The 21,224-nt window shown below is 37.0% G+C and overlaps 3 protein-coding genes across 3 annotated transcripts; 1 reads left to right on the top strand and 2 right to left on the bottom strand.

The window, feature by feature from the left end:
- Window positions 1–217: 217 nt before the first annotated feature.
- LOC128997539 (uncharacterized) lies at window positions 218–2,440 on the bottom strand. The gene has a single exon (XM_054423179.1). The coding sequence runs from the start codon at window positions 2,438–2,440 to the stop codon at window positions 218–220; it is 2,223 nt and encodes a 740-aa protein (XP_054279154.1).
- Window positions 2,441–10,536: 8,096 nt separating this feature from the next.
- On the bottom strand, window positions 10,537–17,868 carry LOC128997538 (ejaculatory bulb-specific protein 3-like). Its single transcript, XM_054423178.1, has 3 exons — window positions 17,798–17,868; window positions 14,791–14,909; window positions 10,537–10,724 (listed from the first exon to the last, which is right to left on the bottom strand). The coding sequence occupies exons 1-3, from the start codon at window positions 17,866–17,868 to the stop codon at window positions 10,537–10,539; spliced, it is 378 nt and encodes a 125-aa protein (XP_054279153.1).
- Window positions 17,869–19,223: 1,355 nt separating this feature from the next.
- Window positions 19,224–20,648, top strand: LOC128997537 (uncharacterized). Its single transcript, XM_054423177.1, has one exon. The coding sequence runs from the start codon at window positions 19,224–19,226 to the stop codon at window positions 20,646–20,648; it is 1,425 nt and encodes a 474-aa protein (XP_054279152.1).
- Window positions 20,649–21,224: the final 576 nt, after the last annotated feature.

The raw sequence follows: 21,224 nt of genomic DNA, 5'->3' as shown, positions 1-21,224 counted from the left end.
CTGTTTAAATACAATTATTTAAACAATAAACCATAAATGTAAAAAATATTAAAGACAGACAAGACTTTTAGACTTGACAAAAAAGAGATGTGTATTATATTTGGACATTATTTACAATCATAATAATAATAAAACATGTGTTAGTTCTATTAGAATAAAGAAATAAGGCAGGCATAAATTAAACATATTAAAGAACACAAATCAATGTGTTAACATATTACATCTTTTCCCCTCCAACGGTAAGGACTGCAACTTTAGTCAGAGGCCGGCGATAAGTTCCTTTTGATGTTGTGATGTCTACTATTCGTACTTGGCCATCGTGACCTGGGTAGACAGCCGAGATTCGGCCAAGGGGCCATGTATTTCTTGGGCAGTTTTCCTCAATTATTATTGCAAGATCGTCAATCTTTGGTGGGTCCAATTTCTTGTGCCATTTGCACCGTCTTGAAAGGCATGGAAGGTACTCGTGCACCCATCTCTTCCAGAAGCTGTCTAGGAGTGATCTAACACGAGCTAATTGTCGTTTACACAGTTGGTCTTCGTTTAGGTTGATTTTGTAAGCTTCTCTTAGAAAATGGTTTGGTGTGATTGGTTCGGGGTCATTGGGATCCAGAGAAACATGAGTGAGTGGGCGAGAATTTATTATAAATTCAACGCGAACCATGAAAGTCTGAAGCTCTTCGTCTTTTGGGTACTGGCAGCGCATAACACTCCTTAATGCGGTCTTTACAGACCTAACAAGTCTTTCCCAGCAGCCTCCCATATGTGGTGCTCGCGGGCAAATGAAATTCCACTTTATCCCGTAGTTCACCACGTCTTTTTGGATCTTTTCATGTTTGAGTGACTTTACAGCGTTTCTAAGTTCCCTATCTGCAGCTACAAAGTTTGTGCCATTGTCGGAATATAGTTCTGAGGGAACTGGTCTTCGGCTGATGAATCGTTGAATCGCCATTATCCAACTCTCTGTGTTAAGAGAATGAGCCGTTTCGATGTGAATTGCTCGAGTCGGTAAACAGGTAAATAGGACACCATATCTTTTTTCATGTCTGCGGCCAACAGTAACTTCGATAGGTCCGAAATAATCCACTCCAGTGTAGAAGAATGGATGTTGCACTTTTGAGGTCCTTAACTGTGGTAGTGCAGCCATCTGAGGAGGATACGGTTTGGCATTGTCTATGCTACACCTCATGCAGGTCCTTTGAACTTTCTTGGCGACTGATCGTACGTTTAAGATCCAGAACTGTTGTCTAGTCATATTGATAACAGTCTCGATGCCCTGATGGAAACATTTCTCGTGAAACATTTTTACGATTAGTTTAGCCGTATGACTTTTGCCGTCTAAAATGATAGGATGCTTTTGTTCTTCGCTTATTTCTGGTGAACTATGTATTCTACTCGACATTCTTATTAGAGACTGATCAATGAAGGGATTTAAAGAGAATATTCTACTGGACTTTGGTAGCGGTTTGTTCTTCAGCAGTAAATTCTTTTCTTCATTGAAGCTTGCCTTTTGAGACATTGATATCAAGCTCTGTTCAGCTTTTTGAATTTCCTCTGGTTGAAGTTCTGGTATATTTCCAAAATCTACGTTGACCGTTTTCAGTTTATTTTTGGTGGTGGTGGTAGTATGGGACCTTAGCATGCTAACAAATCTGTGTACCCATGCTAATACACGTGTCACTTTTTCCCAAGAAGAAAAGTTTTCAACTGTCAGAAGAGGAGGGTTTTCATTACCGTTTACAACTCCGACGAATTTCTTCTTTGTTTCTTCGTTATCCTTGACTTGTAGTGTGGACGGTTGTATTGGCCAGTCACTCGATTCTCGCATTAAAAATGAGGGTCCGTGAATCCATTCAGAATGCATGGCTGATGTAAACTTTTTGTTACTTCTAGTTGCAACATCTGCCGGATTCTGTTTTGATGGAACCCATCTCCATTCTTCAGGTTTAGACAAATCTTGAATTTCTCCAATTCTATTGGAAACATACTGTTTGAATTGTCTAGGGTCGGATTTCAGCCAGTGCAAAACTGTTACAGAATCTGACCAAAATATCTGACGAGAAATAGTTAAGTCAATGTCTTTTATGATGCTAAAAGCTATTCTGCATCCAAGAACAGCTGCTTGGAGTTCTAGTCGGGGAATGGTTGTTGGTTTGAGTGGTGCTACTTTGGCACGTGCCATAACAAGCATGGTCTTGTAAGTACCTCTGGCACATCCATGGCGTAGATATGAAACTGCTGCATAGGCCTCTTCACTAGCATCAACAAACGTATGGAGTTCAACTTCTTCAATTGTTTTGACGTTAAAATAGCATCGAGGTATGGTGAAGCTCTGCAGACATTTTACTTCTTGTAGCCAGTCTTGCCATTTTTTACTAAGTTCTATCGAAAGAACTTCGTCCCACGTTATGTTTGTTTGCCAAATGTCCTGAACAAGCATTCTCCCTTTTATAGTAGTAGGTACAACTAATCCCAATGGATCAAAAATGGACATAGCTCCTCTTAAAACTTATCGTTTGGTCGGATACCTTGTTTCAACTAACTGTACCTTTACGGCGTTCCGGTGAAATGAAAAGTGGTCAGTTTCAGCATCCCACCACATTCCGAGGATACGTTCTGTAGGTAGACGACTTTCAGGTTGCAGCTGTTTTATAGAGTTTGTCTTCAAATCTTCCGGTATTTCAAGTAAAATTTCTTTTGAATTTGACAGCCAGTTACAGATTTTAAAACCTCCGGACTTGTGAATTTCTGTTATCTGTTGTATTCTAAGTCTAGCTTCTTCTTCTGAATCAGTAGAGTCTAGTAGATCGTCCATGTATTCACTTGAGAGGATCGCTTTACTTGCTTCCGGGTAAATTTGTAGAAACCTCTTGGCGTTGCTGTTTACTACATACAAGGCAGTACTCGGGGAACACGTTGATCCAAATATCATTGCTTCCATGATATAGGTATCTGGTTCGTTGTTCGGATCTTCTCTCCATAGAAACCTTTGCGAATCGACATCTTCTTTTCTGATACGTACTTGATGAAACATTTCTCGTATGTCACCTGCGATCGCCAATTTTCTTAATCTGAATTTGAGAAGTACTGCTGGCAGAGGGTTCAAAAGGTCAGGACCACTAAGCAAACCATCATTGAATGACACACCATTCGCTTTAGCAGCTGCGTCAAATACTAACCTCAGTTTGTCAGGTTTGTTTGGATTTATTACACCAAAATGAGGCAGATAATAAGTCCGGTCATTTATAACATTAGCTTCGTCATCACGTAGTTTTCTGATGTAACCTTTTTCTTCATAGTCAGTGATCTTGGCTTTGTATTTGTTATGAAAGTTTTCGTCTCTTGCCATCTTCCTTTCAATACCCTTAAGCCTTTTCAGCGCATTTTCATAGCTCGGTGGATATTTAAAGTCTTCTGACTTCCATAGTAGGCCGGATTCATACCTATCCCCTACTTTTTTGGTCGTATCTTCTAAAATCTTGAGGGCTTTTTCGTCTTCAACTGATTTCACATTGTTATCTTCTACTAGGGACACGCCATAATTCTCGATTTCAAAAGAATCTTTGATAATATCATGAAGTTTTTCACTTTCAAAAGACGTTAAAGTGAATTGACTATCTACTCGCCCAATGTGTTCATGACATTTACCGTGCAATGTCCAGCCTAAACGGCTCCAAGACAAGACTGGAGAGTTGGGAGGACCTTCAACTATTTTCCTTGCTAGAATAAGGTCACAGTTGTCTTGACCTATAAGTATTGTAGGTTTCAAATTTGCTGACGGTAAAGGTTGACCAATTGACCGTAAGTGAGACCACTTCTTTTTCAGTTTGACAGTATCCACCATTTGTTTTGGTAAGTCCAATGGTGACTGGGTTCGTATATTGTTTAATGTAAATACTTCGTCCTCATATAACCCTTTAATTTTAACTTTCACAGTCATGGATGTTGGGTCGAAATGTTGGGTTGCATTGGACCAGCATGTCGTGAGGGGTTCAATACTACCGTTGACGCCTAATTTATCGGCTGTAGCTGAATCCAACAAAGATACTGTTGACCCGTCATCTAAGAGTGCGTAAGTGTCAATCTGACAACTTGGGCCATATAATGTCACTGGGCATACTCTTAGTAGAACACGGTTATTAACAACATGACTGCTAATAATTTCTTTATTTTGCGGTTCGCTGTCTTGTTTGGGAAACCTCTCAATTTTGTCAATATGGAGAAGACGATGGTGAAACAACCTGCACCCATTTATCCCACAAACCTTTTTTACTTTACATTTTTGGAGCTGGTGACGTTGAAAGCAGAAGAAACATAGTTTCTTTTCGACAATCATTTTCCATCTCTGCGATACATCTGCCTTCCTGAAAACTCCACATCGTTCACTTTCGTGGCTGTCGAGACAAAACATACAGTTAAACTGTTTGTCTTCGGTAGAACTGGTATAAACCGGCTTTATGTCAGTTTTCTTCTGCCAGAGTTTCTCTTCTGTAGGACGAAAGTAAATACTCAGGATTGAGCATTGTTTTTCCAACCAAGTGGAAAACTCCTTCAAGTCGGGACTGCTTAGAGCATTATTACTTACATGCTCAGCCCACCTGTATTTTAAACTATAGGGAAGTTTGTTGAGACATTCATTTAGTAAGTAAGGGTTTAATAAATAATTTTCTAGACGTAATGACTCTGCTGTAGCAGTAAAATTCAAAATATTTGTCGAAAACCCAACAAGACTTGTAGTGTCGTCTTCCTTGACAGAAGGTAGCCTACGAGTCTTTTTTAACATTGACTCCAAAATGAGTTCTGGTCTACCAAAACGCATCTGTAAGGTCTTGATAATTGACTTAAGATTGACTTGAGACAAAAAGAGGCTTAACCATTCTAAATGCTTCTCCCTCTAGGCAATTCCTTACTCTTATGAGGTTGTCATCATCACTAAAAAGATAGGCAGTTTTTTCATACGCCGAAAAAAATATCGGCCATTCATCAGGCTTGCCACTGAAGCTTGGAAGTTTTTGACGAAATGAAACAGGCTGTATAGCTTTTTGGAAGGTATCCGCAAGCTTTTGCACGGCTGAGGTCATGATGGCTGATGAGGACTTAAGAACTGTCGGTTCTTTTTCGCTCAACCACCTTTCAACCTTGCTTTGCGGTTCTTCCTCATCATCAAGATTTATGCTAAGTCCTACCTTGGTTTCAGATCGATTACTAGGGCGGCTTGACTGTTGACTGCCACACACTGAAGCAGACTCAAGCTCCACTCTCGCTGTCAGCAGTTGCTTCTGTCGCTCCAGTTCTCTAGCTTCCATTTGTCGTTGTCGCTCCATTTCTTCAACTTGTCGTTGTCGCTCCATTTCTCTTTCTTCATGGGCTCTTTCCAATTTCTGTATTTCTTCCAGCTTCTTCAACTCCACTTCCATTAATCGTCGTCTACTAGAAGAAGTGCTAGATTTGGTAGATACTGATGGTTGGTCTTTACTTGGCTTTGGATTAACAGTTTTGTCGTTGTTATTCCCAATTGCTGGAGTATATCTGTCTGGAGGGTGTCTTTCCCTCTCTGATCTCCTTATTGACATGATAAAGTCGGGTTTCGGCACCAAATGTAAAAAATATTAAAGACAGACAAGACTTTTAGACTTGACAAAAAAGAGATGTGTATTATATTTGGACATTATTTACAATCATAATAATAATAAAACATGTGTTAGTTCTATTAGAATAAAGAAATAAGGCAGGCATAAATTAAACATATTAAAGAACACAAATCAATGTGTCAACAATAAATTTCAAAAATATAATTTATATATAATTTGTACAAAAACCGATCTGAATTATTTCCAACTAATATTCAAATAAATATATTTACTATATATAGATACTAGCTAGAGGGAATATCTTTGAAGTATTTGCTTGCCTTCCTGTGGCTAAAAGTGATTGGTAGTACCTGTTTAAGTGGTGCCTTTAAAGGGCCTCGCATGAAAGTTGATACTCTTGCGGGCTTAACAGGTTCTTTACAATAAAACTTGGCGATTTTATAATAACTATTTATTTACACTAATTATTCTCTATTTACAAATATTACAATTAACTAACACCTAACTAACCCTAACTAAACCTAGCTAATGCCTATTCTAATTTACAATGTTTCTACTTACAGCTAGCCTCTACAGGATTTATCACCACTTCTGTTACAACACTGTCACTAGTGTAACTACACTGTCTCTACACCGTCACTACTCTGTCACTGCCACTAGCACAAGCACTGGTCACTAACACCGACGGGCTGTAGCTGCGGCGATTCTCGGAAGCACAGACAATGGAATAAACCATACTTTAAACCATACTTTTTTTTATTGTACATTAAAGTATTATATTGTCTGTGCTCGGAAGACTCAACTCAACTCTACTGCCGTGTGCCGGAAGACGGTCCCTTATATAAGCTTGCCGTGGAACATTCTGGAGACTCCTAGTAGCCCAAACAAAGCTGTTTACAGATCACCGTGGAAGCTTCTGGTGGATGTCAAAGACCCTATTGACTTAATCCGTTGACATGGGTCTATTGTCTTTCGGAGAACCCCGTGTTGACAAACAACCCTTTTGAGACGGCGCCTGGCTATTGTTGCGCGGGGCTCCTGACTTGTAACAATACGAAGGGTCCAGTCCAACTCCGCGTGGTGGCCACATTTAATCTCTACGCTACCTTGTTGTGCTTTCGTATGAGATATGACGTGTTTAATATAATATATTCTATATACATACCGTGTGTCCCCAAAGTTATACACTTTTATTTGTTCGTAGCTACTTTATTCATGTGACATGTTAGGTATTGTTAGGTTAGGTTAATGATAGGTAAATTCAAATGAAACATAAATATTCTATTTTGTACTAATTAACTTTATTTTATTGGTTACTGTGGGGTCGTACAGTTCTAAATTATGTACATTTATAATTTCAAACTTCAAATACAAACTCACAGCCGTCAGGGATGTGTGAGCCAACATTGACCACGGCGCGGAGTTGGACATGTGTCGCGAGGGACCCGAAGTGACCACCGCGCGGAGTTGGACATTCGGTTTTGACATATTATTTCTGACCACCACGCGGAGTGGGGATAAGCCAACTGTTATTACCGTTTCGCTGGGCACCTGGTTCACTGCAAAGACTGTGCAGTTTGCCAATTTGAAATTTGGTAGTTTATTAAGATCATGTAAATATATGCCATATTCTGATGGGTCTTGAAATTCTGATAAAATTGATATAAAACTAAATTGGCAAATATTTACTACAGTTTATTTATAAGTAAAAAGAAAACTTGTAGCATATAAAATCTATATCTATATATTTAATATACAGTTGTAAGTCTGTTTTCTCAGTCATTACTGGACCGATCTACAAGATTTATGTCTCAAATTAAAGGGGATAATTCATAGATTTGCCGAACTTCCTTAGAATTTACGTATTTTCTAACGGCTACGACCTACAGCCCTTCAAAGGTCGAGCCAAAACAATTCAAATTGAAGAATATAATATACAGTTTATAAATTATTTGTCAGCTGTTCAATGTTTGTCAGACAATTGTTATTTTGTTTATAACCTCACTTCCAGTATGAAATTATTAATCTATGAGTTCCTTTTAAAAACAGACAGGATTTCAAACAAGGGCTACGACCTACAGCCCTTCCATATAAAGGTCGAGTCAAAACAATTCTAATTGAAGAATATAATACACAGTTTATAAATTATTTGTCAGCTGTTTAATAATTGTCAGACAATTATTATTTTGTTTATAACCTCACTGTGTATTTGTTAACTTATTATACCACAATGTGTTATTTTAATTTTATTTAAACATTATTTGTAGCATATGTTTTGGTGTTAATTTTGTATTTTCGAGTAATGTATTAGTTATCCTGCAATCTGATTCGAAGGAAAGTGCTAATTAAGTTTAGGTTTGAGTATGAAAGGTGAAATAATACCCATAGTAGAGGACGGAACTGTTTGTTCCGATCAATATAATTTATTATCTCCACCAGAACATTGGTCAATTGAGAGGGGCAATTGTTTTCCTGTGTAATCTATCTTTTCAGTTCAGCATAATCAAAATCGACAACAATGCAACAACCAACAACAATAGATTAAAAACAATCAATACAACCAATCAATTTAATATAATTTAACAACCTTTTCCGATCTTATTTAAGAAACATAGTTTCTTCACAGTATTATTAAAAGGTTGTTTCATTCTAAAAATAATTAACACGTAAAAAAATCAATATACAGGGTTTTTTATAAAATAATGGTGGGGTTTTAACTATCTGTAAAACTATTATAATACATATTCAATATTTCATATTGATACCGCTGTATCCATTAGCTTAAACAGTTTTGTTTACATTTATTGAAACAGCTGTGTTTATTGTTGTGCTATTCGACGACATACTTATTCTTTTAAATACATTTTTAAGTTCTATTTTCTCATAAACATGTTTCCCTTTAAAAAAGATCTAAGTGTGTAGCTAATTTAACTTAAGTCAGTGACTCTAGTATAACGGCCATTTAGGATGTCAAAAACATCGTTTATTTAAAAAAAAATCCAAATTTAGCCCTACTAGTATGAACCAGGGATGCAGTCTCCATTGTAACAAGAGAAAAGAGTCACTTTGGGCTGAAATAAATCATCGTCTGGACGTCTGTAGAGCAAGAAATGGTTGTCATGTTGACGCTTATTAGCTATGTATAAAATCTTTTGATGTCAGGAGTCAAAAAAAATAAATAGTTGTTTTTGTATCTTTTCTCGTTTTCTTTTGATTTCACGACTAAACCCCTTTATTATTTTATGAAAACCCTGTATTTTGGCTAAAGCCTTCTTCAGAAACAAAACAAAACAAATAATGTGTTAACCACTCAGTATCACATGCTCATGGTACAAGGAAAATAAAAAATACACATAATTTGTAAGGAAGTAAAAAAGATTTGATAAAAAGAAAGGATGGAAAAAAGTTTAATATTATAACTATCTCAAATTTAGACTAGATGGTGTTTAAGAAACAGTTATGTTAATTTCAGAACATATCAGTTGTATTTTGAGATTTAAAATCAGATGAAGTTGAGAATTGTAAGATGTATTTGAGAAGGCATTATACTAATTTAAGATCAGTGAATTAAACGTATTTAAGAACTGTATTTGAGTATTTGTCTGTATTTGAGAACTTGTGATTTGATAACGAAAAAATCTAGTTTTTCTTATATACAATAATTAATTGCCAACTTTTCAAATTGAAAGAACCATTACTGAAATAAAATTAAATCTTTCTCAATTCCATACAATACATTCTTAAATACAATTTACTATTCACAACTAAATTTGTTGTTTTATCAAATTCAACTGACTAATATAATCTACATTCGATATTTTCTTAAATACAAGTAATAATTCCCAAATACAATTAATAACTTCTCAAATAAATGTGGAAAAGCTGAGCAAAATGTACTGATGACGTTATCAACTATATCTGATTAGTCTTTTACATTCAATGTGGTTTTGGGGGGAGAATATATTTAGTCTCAGACAGCTTAAGCAAGATGTCACATGCGTTAAACTACTTGGATTAATGTTGTATCCTAAGCTGGATTGGAATAGTCACTTAACTTTTGTATGTAGTATACTTTCCAGGGTGATTCACTCGTTCGGGAACTTGAAGAACTCTGTACCCACTGAATGGCTAAGAAATGCCTACGTTGCCTTTTTTCAGAGCATAATTCTTTATGGTTCAAGACTTTGGGGTGGCACTCCGGGAGTCGAGAGGGTTTTGACGTTCCAAAAGACGGCAGTCAGAATTTTGGCGGCAATTGCAAGACCTACTAGTAATATTGTGTATTGGGACAGTTGAAGGCGTCCCTCCAAACAGCAATAATTACTATCGGGTGATCAGTCCGATTTCCCCTTGTTTTAAACATTACTAGTAACGTTACACACTCACCTTTAGTTCGGAGCTCGTTCGCTACGCTCACTCACCTTTAGGTTGGAGCTCGTTCGCTGCGCTCACTTGCCTTCAGGTTAGCTCGTTCGCTACGCTCACTTGCCTTTAGGTTAGCTCGTTCACTACGCTAACTCGCCTCCAGGTTGAAGTTCGTTCGCTACGCTCACTCACGTTTTGGTTGCAAATTAGCTGTTGTCATAAATGTAAAAGAAATAATAGTGCTGCACCCTGTTGGTAATCCTTGTAACTTTAATGCTATTGAACATCATAGAACAGAACCAACTTGTTTAATTGAAACAGCTGTTAAGATTCATTAATTCAATTTCTCATAAGGTTAACATGGGCAACTCCAGAGCCACTGGGGCGGAGCCCTTTTGACGGATCAGTACCAAACTTCACACAAACCTTCCTTGAATAATGCTTAATAATGCCTGAAAGTTTCATTACAATCTGTCGAGCGGTGTCCGAGTTTATCCCTGCCAAACAAACAAGCAAACAAACAAGCAAACAAACAAACAAATATATATACAAATATCCTCTTTTATACTTATAGATACATTTAGTTTTCCCCATAAACCCATTTCATAAAAGTTTCTTCCTTTTCATGCTTCGGATCGTATTTCTCCACAATTTTCGTCCAGTCTTCCTTCCGCTTGGAGGCAAAAGCTTTGATCGTTTTTCTCAAAAGGTACCTCTGGTCAACAGAACACTTGGCACAGTTTGTTCTGTAGATTTCAGGTAATAATTCTAAAATTATAAATCAAATATTTAGAGATGTTTTACACTTTCCTATTACAATTGTAAAAAAAATATTCAAATTACTGAGTCTAACTATGTTTTATGAGAATACTTACTTGAATTAATTGGCTTATTAAGTATAGGCTTACTTGAATGGGATAAAGTCCGACCTGGCACAAGAAACATAAAACTCAACACAATGAAATATAAAAAAATCTGAATATTTTACTCTCACTGACGACATATTCCACTAAGGAAGAAAGAGAGTATTTTCTTCAGGTTAATGGCAGCCTTAAAGTTGTTGAAACGGTATTGTCAATATGTAAAAGTTCAGTTATACCATCACAGTTGAAGTTGATTTCATACTACGCTTTATATTATGTAAATAAATAAATATGTATGTTAGTCTCGTTGCTCTGTTGGATATTGAAGGGATTGCATAAGAGATGTTGTTTTATGTTTAGGTTTGGTGGTTGTATAGAAGCTTTGAAGCATTGGTAAGATAACTCCGATCTTATCAGTTGTAACTGATTACATTGAGCACTTGATGGACCTTTTTCCATTCAAAAACTTTTTCCAATTCAAAAAAACTTACCCCACTAAAAATCCTTAAGACCTAGGCCCTCGAGCTCTATGTTGTATCAACAGAGTCTTAAAAATTGTTTTTTGATTTATTGTAAATTACAATAAGTAAACAAAAAAAATATTGTAATTACTTTGTTTACTTATTTCTATCAACTATCTTAGATAGCCTTTGTTGTTGTTGTCTGTGTTCTTGAAGAGGTAAGATAAGGCTATGCATTTTCCAGCTTGTGTGGCATCTTCAGGGGTCTCCTTTAGTTATCCTCTCATCACTAACACTTTCATAAATTTACAAACACGCAGTCACAAGTATTGCTGCGGTATTGTTGCGGTCTGTTGACCCGGATATGCAGCAAAGTCATGGCGGGAGGTCTTTCTTACTCCCTTTTATTTCTTGGGCTTTATACTTTTATACTTTATACTTTTATTTCTTGTTTTGCCATTTGGGCCTTTTGATGATTGGAGGTAGTTTGGACTTTCCTGGTTAGGCAAATAATTTAATTTGATCAATGCAGTGTTGCCAGTTTTGTTGCTGTGTTTGCAGTTTTAACAGTATCAATTTTCTATATTACTTTTGAAACTTTTAGCGCTGCTGTATTCTTTTTTGTTTGGGAGGTTGTTATATCTAATTATATTTATGTTTGTATATTTAGAAAACAAATCATCTGTGTCATCTTAAATCATTGAAAAACATTTTGTTGTGTAACTCACACAATAAAGCTGGTTAAATTCATAGGAATAGGATATCACAAACATCTTGCCTTTACAAGCATACATGTAATAAAAAAAAATCTAAAAATATATGATTCAAGTTCTTAGACCTGGGATTAAAAAAAAGATGTATCAACTGAACTAGCATAGAAATGTAGTTTGTATGTGTTTCTTCCGATCATAAAATCCACTGGGAAAAATGGGATGAAGGTGATTATTTTTGCAGGTTTGCTGTACGCCTAATCGATATTGATCAAAAGCTCTTCCCAGGTTTTAACAATTTTCTTTTCAACAATAATTTTGACCACATACTGTCTACGTTAATGCTTCATTTACATACATTTACTTAAGTTTGTTATTTCAATAATTTTAGATAAGTTGATGACCATTGTATCAAGAATATTTAGTTTTAGATGGACATATATTATTGAGATTCCTTTGTATACAAGAGGTTAAGTTACCTTGATTCTGTCCAAGTAATCCTTAAGTCGTCATTAGTGCGACCGGTTTCGATGTCTATGGCATCATTGTCAAGCTGAACGTAAAAATCGCTCCTAGGAGGTCGTCATGAGTCTTGAGCGATCCTAGGAGCGATTTTTACGTTCAGCTTGACAATGATGCCATAGACATAGAAACCGGTCGCACTAATGACGACTTAAGGATTACTTGGACAGAATCAAGGTAACTTAACCTCTTGTATACATTCATGAAGTAATCCGGAAGGCAATACACAAGATGAGATTCCTTTATCATATTTTTTACTGTGTTTTCTGAGTACCTTTCACAATAAGGGGCGGATATTTGATGATCTGGTAACCAAGGCACTAAGTTATCACAAAACAGCCTTATTCATTGGCATTTTCACTACAGAATACAAGAAACCTAGACGAAACCACGCTTATCCACCAATTGCAAAGAAAAAACTTCTGAATCCTCCAGTACCCTGTTTGAAACTATCAAGGTACTCTTTCCTTCCCTGCCTTCAGGAGTGCACGGTCCTTTGTCCAGGAAACAGTTTACATACGACTGTAACACCCGCGGGCTTTGCCCCGTTTTACTTCATAAGTTAGCTCGTTCGAATGTCTCAATCACGTCCTGGTTAAAGTTCGTTCGCTACGCTCACTCACCTTTAGGTTGGAGCTCGTTCGCTGCGCTCACTTGCCTTGAGGTTAGCTCGTCCGCTACGCTAACTCGCCTCCAGGTTGAAGTTCGTTCGCTACGCTCACTCACCTTTTGGTTGCAAATTAGCTGTTGTCATAAATAAAAAAAAAATAGTGCTGCACCCTGTTGGTAATCCTCGTATCTTTAATGCTATTGCACAGGATATGAGTACTCATAAGGTTAACATGGGAAACTCCAAAGCCACTGGGGCGGAGCCCGAGAGTCCGATCAGAATAAAAACAACTTAGTTTTTCTATTTAATGCATAAAGAATCAGTGTACCAAATTTCAGCCTCCTAGGTAAATGGGAAGTGGGAGAATTAGTGATGAGTGAGTCAGTCAGTGAGGGCTTTGCCTTATATATATATATAGATTTCTTGTTTTGGCATTTGGGCCTTTTGATGATTGGAGGTAGTTTGGACTTTCCTGGTTAGGCAAATAATTTAATTTGATCAATGCAGTGTTGCCAGTTTTGTTGCTGTGTTTGCAGTTTTAACAGTATCAATTTTCTATATTACTTTTGAAACTTTTAGCGCTGCTGTATTCTTTTTTGTTTGGGAGGTTGTTATATCTAATTATATTTATGTTTGTATATTTAGAAAACAAATCATCTGTGTCATCTTAAATCATTGAAAAACATTTTGTTGTGTAACTCACACAATAAAGCTGGTTAAATTCATAGGAATAGGATATCACAAACATCTTGCCTTTACAAGCATACATGTAATAAAAAAAAATCTAAAAATATATGATTCAAGTTCTTAGACCTGGGATTAAAAAAAAGATGTATCAACTAAACTAGCATAGAAATGTAGTTTGTATGTGTTTCTTCCGATCATAAAATCCACTGGGAAAAATGGGATGAAGGTGATTATTTTTGCAGGTTTGCTGTACGCCTAATCGATATTGATCAAAAGCTCTTCCCAGGTTTTAACAATTTTCTTTTCAACAATAATTTTGACCACATACTGTCTACGTTAATGCTTCATTTACATACATTTACTTAAGTTTGTTATTTCAATAATTTTAGATAAGTTGATGACCATTGTATCAAGAATATTTAGTTTTAGATGGACATATATTATTGAGATTCCTTTGTATACAAGAGGTTAAGTTACCTTGATTCTGTCCAAGTAATCCTTAAGTCGTCATTAGTGCGACCGGTTTCGATGTCTATGGCATCATTGTCAAGCTGAACGTAAAAATCGCTCCTAGGAGGTCGTCATGAGTCTTGAGCGATCCTAGGAGCGATTTTTACGTTCAGCTTGACAATGATGCCATAGACATAGAAACCGGTCGCACTAATGACGACTTAAGGATTACTTGGACAGAATCAAGGTAACTTAACCTCTTGTATACATTCATGAAGTAATCCGGAAGGCAATACACAAGATGAGATTCCTTTATCATATTTTTTACTGTGTTTTCTGAGTACCTTTCACAATAAGGGGCGGATATTTGATGATCTGGTAACCAAGGCACTAAGTTATCACAAAACAGCTTTATTCATTGGCATTTTCACTACAGAATACAAGAAACCTAGACGAAACCACGCTTATCCACCAATTGCAAAGAAAAAACTTCTGAATCCTCCAGTACCCTGTTTGAAACTATCAAGGTACTCTTTCCTTCCCTGCCTTCAGGAGTGCACGGTCCTTTGTCCAGGAAACAGTTTACATACGACTGTAACACTCGTTGGTTGTTTAGTATTGCATCCACGTTTATTTTGTCATACAGTATTTACTTTTGTACCTGGAACAAATTATAATCCAAAACTAAAATAAACATGGATGGAGCTTTAGCCAACCTTTAGGTTGGAATGGTTAAAAAGTTAGTCAATGTATAATAACTTAACACTAATACCGAAACCCTGCCCAGGTTGACGCTAACCAAAAACCCCGGTCTGTGAGACCTCATTTGAAAATAATGAACCCCCATTAGAAACACACAAACTGAAACCCTGGGCCTATGAGACCCCTCTTTAAAATACACTAACGCTGGGCTTCTGAGACGGGCATGTTATATGCAGACAACCTGTCCAGGTCACGGCACCCAGGCAAAATGAACAAATAATATTTTATATCAACAGATTGGGGTGGAAAACGGGGGAAGGTATTGGGGAATAGAATCCCCCAAGTAAACAGTGTTGCCAACATGCATTTGTGAAAATCCTGTGGGCCTGTCAGACCGGGGTTTTGGTAAAAGTAACAAGTTAGGTAGAAAAAAGTTACAACTCATGGCTCTAAATTGAAATAAAATAAAATTATAGGTTTGAGTTTGTATTGATTGATTTCAATCTTGTATTTGAGATCATGGCTGCTACAATAATTTATGTATATTTTATATGCTAATGTAAATATTGTATACGTACACAGTAAGACTACGCCACAAAAGTAAAACACCTGTGTAGTAGAAACACCTTGTATCTGTGTATACAATTTTACAGGACTTTAGTTGCCTCCAAAAAAACTAAAATCACAACGCCACATCTGACCAGTATCCGGTTAGAAACCATCAAACTAATAATTTTCTCCTCTCCCTACAGGAGTGCAAGGTCCTTGAAATGATTTATTAAAGTCTAGCCGCTATAGTAAGCGCGGGTATAGCGGAGCCTTTGCAATGGGGTCAGGATGCAGAGGAGACAATGTTGATTCTTTGAAAATGCCCTATAACGGTTTCACATCCACTATTTATTTAACTTAGAAACTAAATTAAACTGTAGAACTTATCTTAAAAATAATCTGTTTTTCTTAACTCAGGTGGCATAAACTTATTTAGGTTTACTGGGATAACATAAGTTGTGCTACCTATGAAATTATTTTATGTAGACCTCCTAAAGATTTTGTTTAATCTATGGTAAGACCAAGACCTAGACCCGGGACTGATTCACTTTTTAGTTTTGGATGTCCCCAGAGGCCAAAATCCCATTTGTTCAAATTGACAAATTATAGAATCAAGAATCAATGTTTTATTCCAGTAGACACATACATGCACCGTATGGACTAGACACATCAAAAAGTGGATTACACGCTGCAAAAACACAAGTCAGAGATAAATACAGTGCATCAAAAATTCAGGCATGAAAAAAATAAAATAGGTTGTAGGTCATAGAGATGGCCAGCTTCACATAATAAATATATACACATACTAGCAGAGTACCCGTCCTTCGTACGGGGTTGTCATATAAGTGTAAAATGCTTATTGCAGTTATACTCTAACTTAGCGTTTGCAATGAGAGAGGACACAGTTTGATAAAATTTGCTTCTTTAAATTTACAGTATACAATTACACATCTACCATAGCCATAATGTTCACCACTTCACCTAAACAATAGAGAAAAATAAATTATTAAAAATTCGCAAAATATCACAAATTATTCATGAAGTTAAAAACATAAACATAACTGTAAACAATCCTAATTTGACAGTTATCATTGCCTATCACAGTCTTTTGTTGCTGCTTAGTTCAAATTAGCAGTTTTCATAAATGCAAAAAAATCAATTGTGCTGCACCCTGATGGTAAATCGTATAACTTTTTAATACTTTTGCATATTATAGAACCAACTTTTCTAGATTAAACAGCTGACTAAATTCTTTAATTCCCTTTAAATATGAATACTCATAAGGTTAACATGGGGAACTATTAGCCACTGGGGCGGAGCCCAAAAGGACTTTTGAGATAAGAATATGCCTATGTTAATCGGGAATATATGAGCTATCATCATGCCAAATTTCAGCCCAATCCGTCAAGTAGTTAATGCGTGATTGAACTTCAAACAAACAAACAAATAAACACACAAACTTTCACATTTATAATATTAGTAAGATATATAGCCTACATTATGTGTGTCCTAGCTCCATAACTCGAGCAAAAGTCGTCCAATCTTGATGAAGTTTTGTACTACCGTGTTTAAATCTACACTTAAAGGGTGCGCTCTACCTCAGCTCGGGCTATGTTGCGCCATTGAACAGCACCGCGAAAAGCATTTGCAGACGTTTAAGTCCCCTCGAATTACCAAGTTATGTTTTAAAATTTGTTTATGGAGAAGGTTTCTAACTCCTTGCATTCAAATCTATGACTCTATGGTTTTAATTTTCATAAAAAATCAATTCTCATGAGTAAAATCGTAAAATGCTTTAGAAAAAGCTTATTTTGAGATATTTGCCAGTCACTTCACACTTAAATTTCTACTATTAGCACAAAATTACAAACAAACCTACACAAATATGATATGAATAAAGGTTCATAAACATATTTTCAATCGGTTAAGAACTAACAGTGACGGAGATCCTAAACCCTTGCATTAGCGCGCGGCAGACAGGTAGAGCAGCGCTCCCTTAATCAAACTAGTTTGGGAATTGTTAGGAATAAATCTGACAATATTAAGAGAATATTTTAGTGGAAATTCAACAGGGAAATTTGCTTTGACTGCAGGTCTGCTGTGGCAGGGGCATTTACTATATTTAATGTAATCAACACCTTGACCCACCATTTTTCAGTAATTAAAAAAATATATATTAATCAAAATCAAACTCTGCATTTACAGCCAAAAGAAAACAAACAATAAACCATGCCTGATCTTTTGACCTCAAAATTAAAAGTAAACTAATGGTTTAAGTAACACTCACCCTTCCTGTGCAACACAGGCAGTCACTGTTAATACAAGGATCACACTGGCCTTCATCTCAGCCAAGGCCATGTAGAGTCAGGATCAGGATTGTTCTGCAGAACTGACTGAGCCAGGATATATAGTTACTGCAGAACTGACGTAACTAACTATGAACATCCTTGAACCTCATTAATACCAGTCTTGGAATATGCAGAGTAATAACAATTATATTGCAATTTTGGGACCTAATTTTGCCTTGTCATAATTCTCTGGAACTGTCTGAAATGGTCTAAGTGTTCCAAAAGTCAGGTTTGGAGGATGAGGGATATTTTTTAATGAGTTTAGAAAGAAAGAATGAAATAAGTTTGGAGTGTTTTTTTCTTCACTTGTTTACAGCTTTAGTAGGAGTAAAATGGATCTTTAAAATTTTGTTTGTATAGTAATTACGGTACAAGTGTAGCCTCAAAGTTTTCTAAATGGCTGTTTGATGACAAAAATAAATACAAATGCTTGGTCTTCAAACAAGCTGAGAAAAGAGAACTAAACAAGCTAGGTTTCAACGCATCTACGATACATGAATTTCAAGGACGGCAAGCAGAAAACATAGCTGTCATACGAACATCTGCTAAAAGAGAAGAAATTTATGAATCGCAGCACCACTGCATCGTTGCTATCTCAAGGAACACACACTCATTCCTTTGCATAACACCCAGCAGTAATGATAAACTAGGCCGTTGGATACAACAAGCAAACTTGCTTAGCTCCCATGAACTTTCCAAATACCACATCAACATTGAGAAAATCGCAGAACCACCCCTCCCAAAGTATAAAAACACACTACAAACTAACAAAAACCAAAGTTGCACACAAGAACCCCTAAACACTCCCACCTCCCAACATCATTTTTTAGAAGAACACCCTCATCCCAGAGAAAAGCACAAAAACCAGCTCAAAGATGTAACACATCCCCTCCGACACTCCGTACAGTAAAATTCCAAACACCTAATAGCCAACAAGGACTTAAAATTCTACACCAAAACATAAATTGGTTATCTAAAAAAACTGATAGACTAGCACACTTCCTCCAAGATGAAGACCCGGACCTGATCATAATAACAGAGCACGGCGTAGCACAACAAAACTTGCAAAACACGTGGGTAGAAAATTACTCACTTATTGGAGGCTTCTCAAGGAAATCCCATGTCAAAGGAGGAGTGGTCGCTTATTTAAGAAGTGGCTGGGAAAAGCATGTATCACTCATATGCACAAGTAGCGAGGAAACAGAACTGATTTGCGAAACTGTGCTCTTTGAACTGAAGCTAAACAGGAATCCACTGCTGTTCCTCGGAGTATACAGGCCACCAAGTGCAAACCTAGACCAAGCCATCGATATACTCTCTGAACAACTGGAAACAGTGCTCACTACGGATAAGCAAATATTAATAATGGGAGACATCAATGTAAACAACCTAGTTGATGACAATGAAAACGAAAAAATTGAAGAACTCCTAACCTCCTTCAATATCTCAAGACTGAGGCTACCTCCCACTCGAATTACAAGTGACTCAGAAACATCAATAGACTGGATATGCTCAAACATTGATAATCAACAAATAGAAACCTCAGTTATAACATCAGGACTATCTGACCATACCGCACAAATCGCAAAAATCATCACTAGAAAACCGATCATCAACAACATCAAAGAAAATAAACGAATCTTCAACAGAACAACAATAGATAACTTTAAGACACAACTACAAGAACAATACTGGGAAACTATAATACAAACTCATGACGTAGATGAAGCCTACAACAATTTCAGCAACATCATCCAGACAACACTAAACCACGCCTGCCCTCTTAAAACATCAAGAGTTAAACAACATAAAAGGAGACAGTGTTGGAATCAAGAATCGGCTAGACTTAAAAATGAATATATAAAGGCCTTAGAAAAGGAGCAAACAACGGGACTTATGGAAGACAAAGCCAGAACAACTATTAAAAAAAAGGAGTACGACCAGCATTTGAAAATGCTTCGGAAAGAAAACAACACAGCTCACATAAACCAGGCTGAAAACAAGTCTAAAGCACTGTGGCAAACAATAAACCGAGAAAGGGAAGCGAGATCAAATACTGAAAACCAAATCCATCTTCAAGTCAACAATAAAACAATAGACGACCCAATAGAAGTTTCAAACTGTTTTAATGATTTTTTCTCATCAATAGCCGACCGAACACTCCAAAATAACAATAACTCTAGAACCAATGCCTTAACAGACCACTTACCAGCAACACATCACACACTCCAGTTCAGACGGGTCACACAAGAAGAAGTGCAAAAGGCCATTCAATCTCTAAAGATGAAAAATTCATCCGGAACTGATGAGGTATCAGCTAAACTTCTAAAAAACTGTAAAAATGAAATAGTAATATCCCTGACAGACCTCATAAATAAATCACTCTCACAAGGAAAATTCCCAGATAAATTAAAAATAGCTAAAGTCTACCCAAAATACAAAAATGGACCAACGATGGAAAGAAACAGCTACAGGCCAATCTCCCTAATATCAACGTTTTCAAAAATAATCGAAAAGATAGTACTAGCCCAACTCCTACACCATCTTCAAGAACACAACCTTCTCAATAGTCAACAGCATGGATTTATCAAAGGCAGATCGACAGCCACAGCCTTAATACAACTGACAGAGCACATACTAAACCAACTAGAAGAAGGCAGCACTTCAACAAGCCTCTTTCTAGATTTTAGTAAAGCTTTCGACTGCCTAAACCACGAACTTCTTCTACTCAAGCTGGAAACACTAGGTGTGAGAGGACGAGCAGCAGAATGGTTTAAAAGCTACAAGTAGTTATGTATTTGGCGCTTCTAGCCCAGGGTGAGGGTGAGAGCCCCCCAGAGCGGGTACATCCCCCCAGAGCGGGTACATCCCCCCAGAGCGGGTACATCCCCCCAGAGCGGGTACATCCCCCCAGAGCGGGTACATCCCCCCAGAGCGGGTACATCCCCCCAGAGCGGGTACATCCCCCAGAGCGGGTTCATTCTTTGGACTTGAATAACCTTCTAGAGCTGGTTCATTCCTTGGACTTGAATAGCCCCCCAGAGCGGGTTCATTCTTTGGACTTGAATAACCTTCTAGAGCTGGTTCATTCCTTGGACTTGAATAGCCCCCCAGAGCGGGTTCATTCTTTGGACTTGAATGTCTGGACTGGGACTCGGGACACCCTCAGAAATTCAGAGAGCAGTCTTCTGCAGTTCCTTTTCATAGAACCCGCCTATAATTTCTTCGCCATTTTGATCGGCGATCCTATAAGTAACCGGTCTACTGTTTAGAATTCGTGCTATTGTAAATATCTCCGAAGTCCAGTTTTGTTTATATTTATTCGCAAACACATCTTTTTTTGTCGTGATACGAACTCTATCACCG

Source organism: Macrosteles quadrilineatus, unplaced genomic scaffold, assembly GCF_028750875.1.
Source record: "Macrosteles quadrilineatus isolate MER2022 unplaced genomic scaffold, UCM_ALF_1.0 Scaffold_6__1_contigs__length_79288215, whole genome shotgun sequence".
NCBI classification, from domain to species: domain Eukaryota; kingdom Metazoa; phylum Arthropoda; class Insecta; order Hemiptera; family Cicadellidae; genus Macrosteles; species Macrosteles quadrilineatus.
The sequence above is the reverse complement of the archived record's forward strand: the minus strand, read 5'-3'. Positions and strand labels throughout refer to the sequence as shown.